Source organism: Marmota marmota, unplaced genomic scaffold (assembly GCF_001458135.2).
Source record: "Marmota marmota marmota unplaced genomic scaffold, marMar, whole genome shotgun sequence".
In the NCBI taxonomy this organism is placed as follows: domain Eukaryota; kingdom Metazoa; phylum Chordata; class Mammalia; order Rodentia; family Sciuridae; genus Marmota; species Marmota marmota.
This window is the reverse complement of record NW_026000142.1, coordinates 3,350,574-3,364,127: the sequence shown is the minus strand read 5'-3', so window position 1 is coordinate 3,364,127 and position 13,554 is coordinate 3,350,574. Positions and strand designations below refer to the sequence as shown.

General features: G+C 37.1%; 1 protein-coding gene across 5 annotated transcripts in view; it reads left to right on the top strand.

The window, feature by feature from the left end:
* The window catches only part of Asns (asparagine synthetase (glutamine-hydrolyzing)), a 153,988-nt gene that overhangs the window by 127,982 nt on the left and 12,452 nt on the right, over window positions 1-13,554 (top strand). For 4 of the 5 annotated variants that reach the window (XM_048785974.1, XM_048785973.1, XM_015488240.2 and 1 more), the window contains 3 exons: window positions 5,208-5,264; window positions 6,177-6,445; window positions 9,279-9,550. In XM_048785974.1, the coding sequence (XP_048641931.1) occupies window positions 9,302-9,550 (249 nt within the window). In that variant the 5' untranslated portion in view covers window positions 5,208-5,264; window positions 6,177-6,445; window positions 9,279-9,301. Of the gene's footprint in view, window positions 1-5,207; window positions 5,265-6,176; window positions 6,446-8,498; window positions 8,701-9,278; window positions 9,551-13,554 lie in introns of all 5 variants that reach the window. The other variant, XM_015488241.2, reaches the window with a different exon arrangement.

Sequence of the window (13,554 nt, the reverse complement as noted above, 5' to 3'; positions counted from 1 at the left end):
GAGCACAACAGACACTAGGATGGCAATTTGTAAATCAATGGATGTGTAACTGATGTGATTCTGCAATCTGTGTATGGGGTGAAGGTGGGAGTTCATAACCCACTTGAATCAAAGTGTCGAATATGATATGTCAAGAAATTTGTAATGTTTTGAACAACCCACAATAAAAAATTAAAAAATAAAAAAAAATGGTCAAGATGGTAAATTAAAATTTAAAAAAATCATGGAAGTTAATGGCATATTGGACATTCTTGAGTCTTATCTTTTGCTGTTGAACATTTTGAACTGCAGTTAGCATGTGAGCAGATGCAAGGAAAACCATAAGACAAGCCTGAAGAGCTAACCAGGAGGATTTTTGTTTTCATCATTCTGAAATAACTTGTAAACAGAAAATCTCTGTAAGTTATGTCTAGAAATGAAAACAGGAATCAAGTTATCTAGGTTATCAAGTTATATACAGTTCATAGAGTGAACTCAACCTCGAACACATAAAGATTTTGGGGTGTGGTGTGTGTGTATGCAAGAAAACTATATATATGTTAAATGTGTATATATGTAAAGTATGTATATTTTACACACATACATATATATAGTCTAGTTGTATGTTTTTCAACTGGTGGATCCTATATCTGAGTTATGTAAAAGGGAAATTTTGAGTCCTAAATATTGCTCTCATCTACAGACTGAAATAAATGTAGTTGGCATCTATAAAAGTAAGTGTTCAAGCATATGAAATAGTAGTGAAACACAAACTTAAAGTGTGACCAAAGTCATAGTAGGTTGCTTCATGATAAGTTTTTCTATCAATGGATGCTAATTATAACTACCCTTGTGCAAGCTTAATTCTTTGATGTTAGGAAAGGGCTCCACATACTTGAAAATATTAGCCAACATTAACCTAGCCAAATATATCTCAATACTTTATAGTTTTGGAAAAAAGGATTTCAAGTGGAAATGCTGAATTGAAGATGGATGTAGTAGTCTAGAATTTCTGGAAAGTCTGGACTTAAAATATAAATTGTGGAGTCATCAGCATGTAATATTGTTTTAAAGTCATGAGTCTTGATTTGATTGCTGACTGAGTGTTGCTCATCACTCAGATTACAGATTTAAAGAATAGGAGGGGTTTTATAGATTTTTTAAAATATAGGAGAGGCTCAAGGACCAAGCTGTAGATTTCTCCAATATTAAGAGACCGAGATGATATTCAGGAATAAACAAAAGAGAATGACTGCTGAAAAAAAAAATAGAAAATCAAGATGATGTGTTTCCTGGAATTCAAATGAATCAAGCATTTAAAGGGAAGAGAGGGTGTTTAATTGTGTAGAATGTTGCTGACAGGCTGACCAAGGTGATGACTGAGATTGGCCATTGGATCTCACAATAGGACCATCACTGGTGACTCTGGCCAGAGTAGTGTTGGTAGAATGTGGGAAAAAAAACTCTTTTTGAGTGGTATAGGAGAGAATAAAGCAAAACTGGAAATGAGGAATTTAGAATTTGGAATTAAAATAATTTTGCTGTGAAGGTAAGGAAAATTAGAACAGTAGATGGAGGAAGAGTAGAATCCTAGAGTCAAGAGGGTTTATGTGTAGTTGTCATTGTGGTTGTTTTTATGATGGGAAAAATAATAGCATGATCGCATACTGAGGGGAATATTCCTAGAGAGAGCTACTTCACATCTGTTAATTCTACTAATTAATCTCTTCCTGTTTTTAAGCTAGATTACATCTCTCTCTCTCTCTCTTAGAATTATATCTATTTTTGATAATTAAGCTTTCCGACTTCCAGGAAAGCTGAATGCTATCTCTGTGTCCTGCCTCTACCCTATTTTTCTTCAAACTACTATTTAGGTCAACAAAGAAATCCTCACTGGCAGTGCTAATAGTTATTTTTTTCCACTATTTCTGCTTAGTGGGATGATTCTGATCCACCCTCTTACTTGTTGCTACTCTTCTAGTTGGTTTACGGGTCATCACCCTTTCCTCAGTCTCCTTTCCCCTCCCTCTGTGTCTTCTCAGCCTATTTCGCCTGCTCGTGCTCTGCCAGCCCCTCAGCAGTTGGCAACCCTGAGGCCCTGTCTTGATTCTCCTCTCCGTGTACTTCAGGGTTATCAGCTCCAGTCCCGTGCCTTCAATTTCTAAGCTATTTATGGCTCAATAACTTATAGAAAAATGAGGACATCTGCATTGACTGTGTGCCAGACACTTTGCTACCTTTATATCTGCCTTGTCTCACTCAATCTACACCACTTCTCTGAGTATTTCTGACTTCACTTTCAAATAAGGAAATTTAATGCTCAGTAAGGCTCCAAATCTCACCCAATCCCACAAGTTAGTAAATAGCAGAACTTTGAACCCATTGTCTATTTGACTTTAAAGCTGTTGTTATAACGACTGCATTTTATTCTCCTCTAAACCTCTAACTCAGTTAACCTTAGTTTTAGATGGGGACATTCGACTACCTAATAATGTATGTAGCTTAGCATTTCCACCTTAGTGGAGGTTAAACTAAACTCATTACTTGCCCCTTACTCCAGTCCCCTTCCCATACCAGCCAAATGTCCCTATATCAATACCTCCTCCTCTAATATTCCTTATTTCTTATCATGATGTCTCCTTCAATTCATTCTTTAAGTCTAGAACATTTTGGATTATTCTTTTTTTTGGATATTTCTCATATAATCTTTTTTTTTTATTAGTTACACATGACAGTACAATGATCTTGACATTTCATATATTTGAATCAAATGGGGTATAATTTCTCATTTTTCTGATTGTACAAGTTGCAGAATCACATTGGTCATACAGTTTGGATTATTCTTAATCCCGCATCCTTAAGTTTGTTGGTCTCCGAGTCACTGGAGAGGTGCCTCTACATGGCAGTACAGGTGACATTTTCCTCTGCTTCCTAACTGACATCTTGCTGCCTGGCTCCTTACCACAGTTGATCTGCCTCACAGGTATCAGGATTAGCTTTGGAGAAAGTCAATCTGATCATTCCACTTCACATAAAAATTTCTCATGGCCCTTGTCACTACAGAAGCATTTTCATTCTCCTTAGAATATCACTCTATAAATGGTCTTGCCTTCCTTTTTAGTCAGAGACATCATGAACACATGCAAAGGCTTATATTTCAATATATACATAGATACCTCTTTTGCTAAAGGAAAGAAAATTAGTTTCAAAATCTTTGCTAAAGTTTAAGTACTTTAGCAACTAAAAATAAATTACTACTTATTTTTCTCAATGGGTAACATATAACTATTGTCATGTAAGTCTTCTCAATTTTTTATGTCAAAACCACTCTTATTCAAAACTATACACCAACAATAATTTCACGTAAAAACTCTCATTTTAACTAATATTCTCATCTAGGTTTGTTCTCTGGCTGTGGATCTTGAAATTAACACTTACTAATTTTGCATAAAAAAACTTTGGGAACTATGAATGATAGAGTGGAAATGGTGAAGGTAGGGATACTGACACAAGGGTGTTTTCAAAACAGGATCAAGATGAATTTGTTCTTTTTTTTTTTTTAATGTACTTATTCACCTGAGAAACATTTAATCTAATTTGGATATATGCACAAACTTAAAAGGTTCAATTTTAACTTGATAAGTAAAGAAATATTGAATGTAGGGTTATTTCAAAATTTGTTCTTCATTAATATTCACTTTTTGCTTTTATTGGTACATTATAGTTGTATATAATAGTTGAGTTCATTTTGACATAATCATACATGCATGGAATTTAATTTACTCCATTTTGAATTCGTTCTTAATAGCCTAATTAGACTAAAAAGAATTCTTTATGGTCTTTTATTAGATTCCAAGAAAGGAATTCAGATAAAGCCTAAAAATGAAAGATTACATTTGGTAACATACTAAACATATCTGGGACCAGACCTCAATATTCTAGTCTTTCAATCAAACATTATTAATGTGTTTCCATGAGGCTAGTAGGAGTTTACAGCCTCTAAACATTCCTGCAATTTCTCACACAGGGGCCACCTCGTATCCAAACTATAACATACTCCAACCTACTTATCCCACACCAACTCAATGATTAGTAATTTAACAAGCTTTTTTTTCTTCCAAATGCATTCTTCCCATTTCCTGCAGCTTCCCCTCAGCCCTGTTCCATTTAATTTTTCTTGTTCTTTTATAAGGGAATCTCTTCTTCATGGGCCCTTCCCATTTGTTCTATATACTGGCTCCAGCTGTCCTCAGGGACAAATCAAGACTTTTCATGTCTCACTGACATTTCTTGGAAGGGCTCTTTACCTGCTGAGCCTGTTGTGCAGCTTCCTGGGGAGACATGAGCACTCTGGAGTCACCACATTAGGTTTGAAACACTTGGCTCAGCCATTTAGTAGCTGTTTGGTATTGGTATTTTAATAAACCTTATTGAACCACTTATCACATCCTTAATTGTTAAAAGAGAAGAGTAATTATTATTTTCCATGGTTGATGTAGCATACAGATAACTTATACTGAAATGCACTGCACTTAGGAGGTCCTTGATAAATGGCAGTTAATGTTATTATAACAGTTTCTGCTCCAAAATCATCTACTCTGTGAGCTTTACTCTGAACCATACTTAATTGTTCTCTGTGTTCATGGCGCTCTGTTCTTAAGTCCTTTAAAGCAACAATTACTCTGATTCTAATTACTGGTTCTTACGTATAAATTTTTAATCTTTCAGATCAGACTATTTTTTTCTGTTTCTGTGTCCATTCACCCCGCCCTCAGCTCTGTCAGTGTTTTCTTATCTATGCCTCACCCCAGGCTAAGTCTTCTTTTATTTGGGACTAAATAGATGTTTTGTAGGAAGAGTAATTAGTTCCTAGTTCCATAAAATCTAGAGTTCTACAAAACAAATATGTACACAATCTATGTTAATTGTTCATCATTTGTTTTACCAAATGATGACTTTTAAGGCAGTGCTGGTTCTAGTGTTTTTAAAATGGAAAGTTCCTCTCCCAAATTCTCTGTGCAGATTATGAATAGGAAAAATATTTAATTTAAGGGTAACAGGGTAATACTCCAATATGAAAATTGAAATAAAATCTGGAAAAGAAAATACATTTAATTATAAATGGAAATATTCATGTTTAGTAAAAATAACAAAATTTATGCCAGCCCCTTACTCCTTTATCAGCATCTCTAGGACAACCCAGTTATTCTAATCATTTTTCTCCATAGGCACATTGAGATGAAAATAGAAGGACCTGGTTTCACATTCTGTGTCTACAAGTGCAGGTACGTGAATTTGAATAATTTACTTCTAATTGACCTAATGCAAAAATTTCCACATTGTAATGTTATTTTTACTTTAAAATATTAGATTGGTAGTGTAGGATGACAATGAATTAACTTCCCTCCCTCAGTACAATGGCTCTCAAGAGCTCTTATCACTTCATGACTTAGAATTTCAGGGCTTGAAGGACCTCTTTCGGGTTTTCATTTCCTTATGTTAAAGATGGAGAGATAGGCTAGTATGCACAAGGCTCTGTGTTTAATCTCCAGCACTGGGGGATAATTCTACAGATCAGAAAAAAGATGGAAACCTAAAGAGCTCATAGGATATACTAATAGTCACTCAAGTAGTTGTCAAATTCAGGCAGGAATTCAACCTTAAGGTGAAATGTGTCAAAAGCCAAGTATAATAAGGAATACAATTGAATCAAATATATGTCTAGGAGCCACATAGTGGTATTTGCTGAGCTCTGAGTACTCAAAAAGTGAAGACATCAACACAACCAGGAAGGTCACAGCTGGTTGAGCGGAAATACAACCACGACCCATCACAAAATACAAATATACTGAGATATATTATATCTACAGGAAGGCAAATTTAATGCTGCCTAGAGTAGGCAGAAGAACACAACAGCCATCCTTTGAGTTATTCTTCTCCCCATTGCTGGTTATTATTTTAGCAAATGCTTACGTATCTACATGTATGTATCAGACTGTCTCTTAGAAAAGGAGAACTCAAGACTTTAAATTAAAGGTATGAGGAGATCTGCTGCAGTAGGGACACTGCAGCCCAAATCGGTGATGATTTCCCTAGGAACAAACCAAGTACGTTAGGCCCTCTAATTGCCAGACGGTGGGGTAGTCCTAGGTACCAGGGTGGCACTTAGCCAGACCTCTGAAGCGATCCTTTAACAGGTAACCCAACACCTCAAGGAAACGGAAGCACAGTCGCTCCTCCTCGCTCCCTACCACTCCACCCCCTCCGCCCCGCCTTGGGCACCGCCCTCCGCGTCTGCAGGCCTGCACCGGAGGCCACGCCCCTGCGCGCTGGTTGGTCCTCGCCGGAATGATGAAACTTCCCGCACGCATTACAGGAGCCAGGCGGGTGTAAGCCGAGAAGAGGCCGGCGGTCCCTCCATCACTTCACAACCTTGGTCTCTTCCCTGTGCCCGTCCGACTACTAGGTAAGCCGGGGCCGCTTAGCGCAGCGCCCTTCGTGTGCCCGGGAGGGCGAGGTTGATGTGTAGCAGCCTGGCACCCGACACACGCGGCTCCCTAGCGCCAGGCGGATGCTGCAGCGCTGGCAGAGGACCGAGGGCGGGGCTGAAGCCTGCGATTGTTGCGCACCTGGCCCCAAGTTGGCCAGGGAGGACCTCCGTCCCGGTCCTGAGGGTTTGATTGAATGGCGACCCGGGGCCAGGCTGCTTGAGAGAGAAGGTAGCGGCAGCCAAAGTTTGGCCTCCGTAAATGTTATTATTTTTAACCATATGGCGTTGAATCCTGTGAAACTGTAGCAGTCCCAGGGCCCTGCTACGGACCTGCGGGAGCGTGCACGTGGCCGGTGAGCCGTCGGGTGTGGAGGGGCGATGCAGTGGCTAGGTCCTGGTTCAGGAGGGGAGGTCTCTGGCTTGGCAGTCGTCGCCTGGAAGCCTGTACGTGTGTGTTTACTCCTCCTCCCCCACCCCTTNATAAGAGACAGCCCCTGGACTGTAGACCAGCCACTCTCAACAAGTGACTTGCTGAACAAACCCTGCCAAGAAAAGATCTGTTTAGGGAAATAGGAGGCTAAGTGCCGAAAAAAGCAAAAGAACTACTTGCCTTTACTGAATGGACAGCTGTTCTTCAGGGCTGGCTTCAGATTAATGTTACTCTTTTAAATAAAGGGAGTTTTCTTCTCAGCCCGTGGCCTACATTATTTCTTCATTTCTCTGGGTGCTTGATTAATAATTTGGAAGCACTGAAAAACTATTTTTTCATTGATGATATTACAAGTAAGGTAGGTCTTGCACCTGTCCCTTAGTTGGTTACTGAGATCATAAGTAAAAACTAAGCGATCTGAGGAAGTTTAAGTAATTGGTAAGCACAGAAATTAAATACACTGAAGTGGCTAATTTGGTAGCTGTCGTGTTATCTTATATTTTGAACATTTGAACTTCTGACTGGTCTGAATTGGAGATGTGCTGTACATGTGAAAAACACCAGATTTTGACGAATTTAGTAGGAAAAGCAATGTAAAATATCTCATCATTTTTTTCATATTGATTTCATGTTGAAATTAATTACATGTTGATACTGTTTTGGGTGTATTGTGTTAAATGTTTTAAATTCCACCTTTTGTACTTTTTTAATGGGGCCACGTATGTGGGTCATATAGCTATTGCATAGCACAGCTGTGTAAGTTTAGAAGGAAATATGGAAAATGACTGGGAACAGGCAAAAGCAGTAAGGAATAAATATAGCAAATAAGACAACCATAGCTGACTTATAAGAGTGATTCCAGTAACTATAAAAAATAGGTTATGGTTTTAATTTTTTTTCCTTCTAGAGAAATAAGTATGCTTCACAAAATATTGTTCCTCTTTTCCCTTTAATTTAGTGGTTAGGGTGTGTTTCCCTGTTACAGGCTTAATACTGGAATTCACTAGTTAGCATTAAGAAGTTTAAATAAATGCTTCTGATGATCACACTTGATTTTCAAAGCACTTTCCTACCCTATTTGTAACCTTTATAGATTGTTTATTAGTAGTTATCTTAAGTTGTATTGAATCTTTCACTAAATTGGTAATTCTTTCATTTTAGGCTGTTTGGCCAAGTGCATGCAAGGGACTGCATAGGACTTATGCTACTTCATTTCCAAACTGCTTAAGTTGGTACCATTTTCCATTATTTTGATCAGGTCTTAAAGGGCAACCAAAGCTTTGTTTCATTTTAAATGTCCTCAAAAGATTGCTCAAAGTGAATGATGTAATTTGAATATATGTTATAGTATATAGTGTGCTTGTCCCAAATTATCTGGACATTTGCTGCAGATTTGCATTTTTAAAAAATATAGAAGTAGTTATTTTTTCAAGTTACAGATTCAATTAAAATAACTGAGCTGGCAGTATCCAAATGAAGTAGCCTTTTATTTCACAGTTGATAATTTGAAATTGGAAATTGAATTAACGTTTTTAAGGATTATTTACTTTCTGGGTTACAGGAATGTGCCAAGTGTCTTTTAAAATTTTTTTTTTCCAGGGATGTTGCTATATACTATGCTTTCTTACTGACCAGTGCAGCCTTGACACCAAAATATTTGAGAACAGTTTTGTCGTCTAGGACATTTTGATAGTGAAGATTTTGTATCTTGTGTCAACGAAGAATGTTAGAATATTTGATATCAGATTATATTGCTTTGTTTTTCTGATTCTTCAATCACATTTGAATAAATTACTTAGAGGTAAGCTAGAAGATATGAAAATCTTGCAAGAACTGAATCTTAATATTATACTTAGCATATAACATCTCTAGTATACCTGCCATATTCCAACTACAGTTAGTTAGTATAGTTAGAGGGCATTTAATCGTCTAGGACACCCAAGAGGATAGTTTCCTGGATTGTTGAGGGCTTTTGTGATTCTGGAGTGGAAAAAGTTTGGCTAGGCTGGAAGTAGCCTTTATGCATGTCTGTATCTTGGGAGGAAACCTAGGCTACAAAGACTGAATTTTACCTGGATGCTGCCAGGTGTAGTTGACCACCAAATCATAAGGTGGGAAGAGATGTGGATTTTGCCTGGGTGCAAAAGAAAAAGCTGCTGTAGCTGGTTAGGTGCAAAGGTCATCCATCCTTTTTGCATACTTGTAAGTAAATCAAATCTTCTACTTCTGTGTGTTTGCCAACGTAATGGAAAATTGCTGTAGATAAGATGGTTTATGTTTCACCCTTTGAAGTGGTTAATGCAGGTTTCTAGAATGGAGGATTAATCAGGCTTGGATTGGATGTTGAATATTTGATTGGTCTGCTTTTTCTCTTCATAGAAAGTTTATAGCTTCATTGCACCATGTGTGGCATTTGGGCCCTCTTTGGCAGTGATGACTGCCTTTCTGTTCAGTGTCTGAGTGCTATGAAGATTGCGCACAGGGGTCCAGATGCATTTCGTTTTGAGAACGTCAATGGATATACCAACTGCTGCTTTGGATTTCACCGGTTGGCGGTGGTTGATCCACTATTTGGAATGCAGCCAATTCGACTGAAGAAATACCCTTATTTGTGGCTCTGTTACAATGGTGAAATCTACAACCACAAGGCGGTAAGCAAAAACCTCAAAACTAGTCAAGTGTTTTAAAATATTTTGTATAATGCTTTTTTACTTTTTACATTTGCTCTAGTCATACAAGTATACAAGATACTGATACACAAAGAGGTGAATTTTCTTGGTCACCAAAACAAAAAAAAAAATTCAGCTCTTAGAATTTTTTTCTATTAAAATTTTTAATATTAATTGTGCCTGTGCTGTTTTTTGTATTAGATACTGGAGTTACAGTGGTAAAGAAGAGGGGTAAGATTGCACTTAAGTGGAGCTTATTATGGAATATATAGAGGAAAAGTATCATAATATCTACAACATATTCTCATGTAATTCATCTAAATAATGACTGTGTGCATTTGTGTACGAGATATTATGCAAATATGGGCAAATATTAACAGTTGATTTAACCTAGGTGCTCATTGCTTTAAACTGCATATTTGAAATTTTTCAAAATTCAAAGTTGGGAAAGGAGGTAAGCAAAAATAACTTGCAAATTGTATATGAATTTTATATGAAACTCTAGCCAAATAATCCTAGATTGGAAATTCTTGTCAAATTCAGTATTTGGGTCCTCTTTGGCAGTCATGACTGCTTTTCTGTTCAGTGTTTTTGCTGTAGAGATGTACATAGGGGTCCAGGTGCATTTCGTTTTGAAAACGTCAGTGGATAAAACCAGCTGCTGCTTGGGGTTTTACTAGTTGGTGATGGTTGACCAGCTGTTTGTAATGCCCCCCATTTTGACTGAAGAAATATTAGGGAACAGGAAAAAATTTGTTCATATAATAGGTTTTCTGAAAGAACACATACACAGGTGATGAATATGGGAGACCCACATCCAAGATGGTGGTTAGAAAAGGGCTCTTGAAGCAGCACTTGAACTGAGACCTGATGGACAAGCAAGGTTGGGACAATCACTCTCTTTAGAGGGAGACTGCACGTGGAATAGCCCTGTGGTGGGAAGCGGCCCTGGGATCTTAGTAAGTGAGTTGCGGGCAGGTAAGGAAGGTAGGGTTGGGAAGGTGGGCAGGACCATGGAGCAGCACTTCATAGCCACGCTAAGAAGTAGAAATATTCTAAGGGCAGCAGCAGTTGAGGTTTTTAAGGAAGGTATGGAATTTAGTAGTTTGGAGATGACTATACTTACAGTGTTTACATAATACTGCCACTGAGTATTACTGTAGTTGCATACTTAATTAGAATCAAAGGACAGAGATGTGGGTGGGCTGGATGCAGTCAAGAACATTAAGACTTTTAGCAGTACTAAAATTGGAACAACTTTCTAATCCAGTGAAGCTTATTCTCAGGGTAAGAGTGGGTGAGAGGATGGAAATTTGGATCCTAGGAAGCTGAATTTGACAAGAATCTTCTAATACAAGATTATTTAGCTAATGTTTCACAAGTAATTTACATACAATTTATAAGTTATTTTTTATCAACTCCCCAACTTTTTATCTTGAGAAAGTTTTAAACATAATAAAAAGAACAATGAGCATCTTGATTAAATAATTCTTAATATTTATTTGCTTTATCTCTTAATATAATATGCTTTATCTATTAATATATTCATTATTTGGCTGAATAATTTGAGAGTATGTTACAAATAGGAAGATACTTTCCCTCTCTCTGTTTAAGCATTTGTCACCCAAGAATACACACATTCTTCTACCTAACATCAATACAATTATTAAACCTAAAAATCAGTAATATCATCTAACATCCAGTTCATATTTAAATTTCCCAAGTGTCTCTAAGAGTATTTTAAGAGCTGTTTGGATTTTTTTTTTTAAATTTTGTTTTGTTTGGTTTTAAGGCATATTTTAGTTAAGGTTTAAGCATTTAGTTGTGATTTTTCTTGGTGTTTTTTGAAACTTCTTTATATATTCCATCGTCATTGGTAGGGATTTATATTCTAGCCACCCTTTGGCTATTTTTATCTCTGAACAATAGCTTTTGCCTTGTTGTTTGCTTATAGGAATTTTCTTAATAGACTTCTCATTTGCAGAGCTTTTTATTATTTAGAAAATTCCTTTCACAGATTTATTAAGGGTCTATATACATGGTCATCATTTTTCTAGGTACTTGGAGATGAAATGGGGAAGAGAAAAGGTAAGAATGGAGTTTCAGGCTAGTGGGAGTGAGAAGAGGGGAGCAGTTCAAATGTCTTTGGAAGTCAAATCAATATCTTATACATCATGGGAATTCTACATTATACTATAGCAGTATTGGCCTGGGGTTTCCCTTAAATGAAGTAAGAAATACCTTATTTTGCTTAAACAAAATTACCACTTGTTAATTTTGTTAATAAGTTATAAGTTAAGTATTTTTTTTTTTTTTTCTAAATCAGTTAAGTATATTGAATTTGCAGAGTTCTATTGCTTCTACCAAGTATCTGAGTTTGGGCTACTAGAAGCCTACCTAAAGAGTAAAATAAATATTTTAGTCTTATCTAGAGTATTCTGTAACATAAGCTACAAAGCTCCTTTTTTTTTTTTTTTTTTTTTTTTTTTTTTCTGGGGTCTGGGTGAAAATAAAGTATTGCTACTACAGAAATACAGAGTGCTGGGATTGGAGGGAGACTGAATGGAAGTCTGGGGTCCACAACCACCAAGTCAAATGCCAGTATATGACTTTGGGATGGTGGAAAGATATGGGGCTTTTATCTAAAGGGAAACATTGAAATGTGTTTTTAGGAGAGTAGCAAATGGTACTTAACCATTGAATTGTCAACCAAGTGACCCCTCTACTCTTTGAATAAATTGCCTGCAAGGTTTAGGTCAAAGAGAAGAGGTTAGAGATGGGGGAGGTAGATTTGGAAAGCTATTACTTGCTATTATCATCAAATGCATTAGGATTAATTATCCTTCAGGTATTTCTGCCCCGAAGGGTTACCAGGAATCTTTTCAGATCCCACCTGCTAATGATAGGACCATCCTGGTAGTCTCTCAAAGCAAGGAGGCGTGACTAGGTGGTGGGCACTGTAGAAGTAGCCAAAGCTCTTTTTTGTGTAGACTGTGAGTGCTTTTAGATACAAGGTTCAGACGTTAGGAAGTAAGCTAGACTGTGAAGCATATTTATAGGTCATACGTTATAGATTTACTTTTTGAAAATTGGAAGCATGTTCTGAATGTTTAAGTTTATTCAAGCTTTCCACCTGATTTTGTTTCTGCTAACTTCTCTCTCTTGTCAGCCAACAATGTGAGTTTTAGTACAAAGAAAGCAGCACACACTAAGGACTTGACACCCTCAGAAGTTTGTCAGTGGTAGTGGAGAGCCACTGAATTAACCACAGTTTAATCAAGCATTCTGCATGTGGTGGCAGTGACCATCTCTTCTGTTCCTTTGGGGCATGTGGACTGATAAAGCCCCACTGTCATTTTCTCTATCAGTGAGAAGTAGCTTAAATGCCACTGGAGTGGTGGAGTCTGGATGTGGTAGTTCACCCCTGAGGACACGTAGCTTTGTTTTGGATTATGTACTTGTCATTGTGGTAGAGTCATTTATTTGTCAGAAAGTGGTGTTTTTTTGCTTTAAATTTTCACAGGTAGGTCTTTGAGGCTGATCAGGAAGAACCTTAGGCAATACTCTATTCCCAGACCAAAAGTTCATAGTTGCTGAAAACACATTTTTAGTGTCATTGTGTTTTGGCAACTGGGTGAACTGTTTCCTTAACTTAGGCATATGCAGTCAGCCCTCCATGTCTGTGGATTCTGTATCCACAGATTACTAACTGGATGGAAAATATTTGGGGGGGAAATTTTCTCTGTACTGAGAATGTACAATTTTTTTTCTTGTTCCCTAAACAATATAGTCTAACAACCATTTACATAGCATGCATTTATATTGTGTCAGGTATTATAGATAATCTAGAGATAATTTAAACTATACCAAAGGATATTTGTAGGTTATATATAATAAACATTACAACATTTTATTTAAGGAATTCAAGCATCTGCAGATGTTGTTATCTGGGTGGGATTTTGGAAAAAATCCCCCACGAATACTAA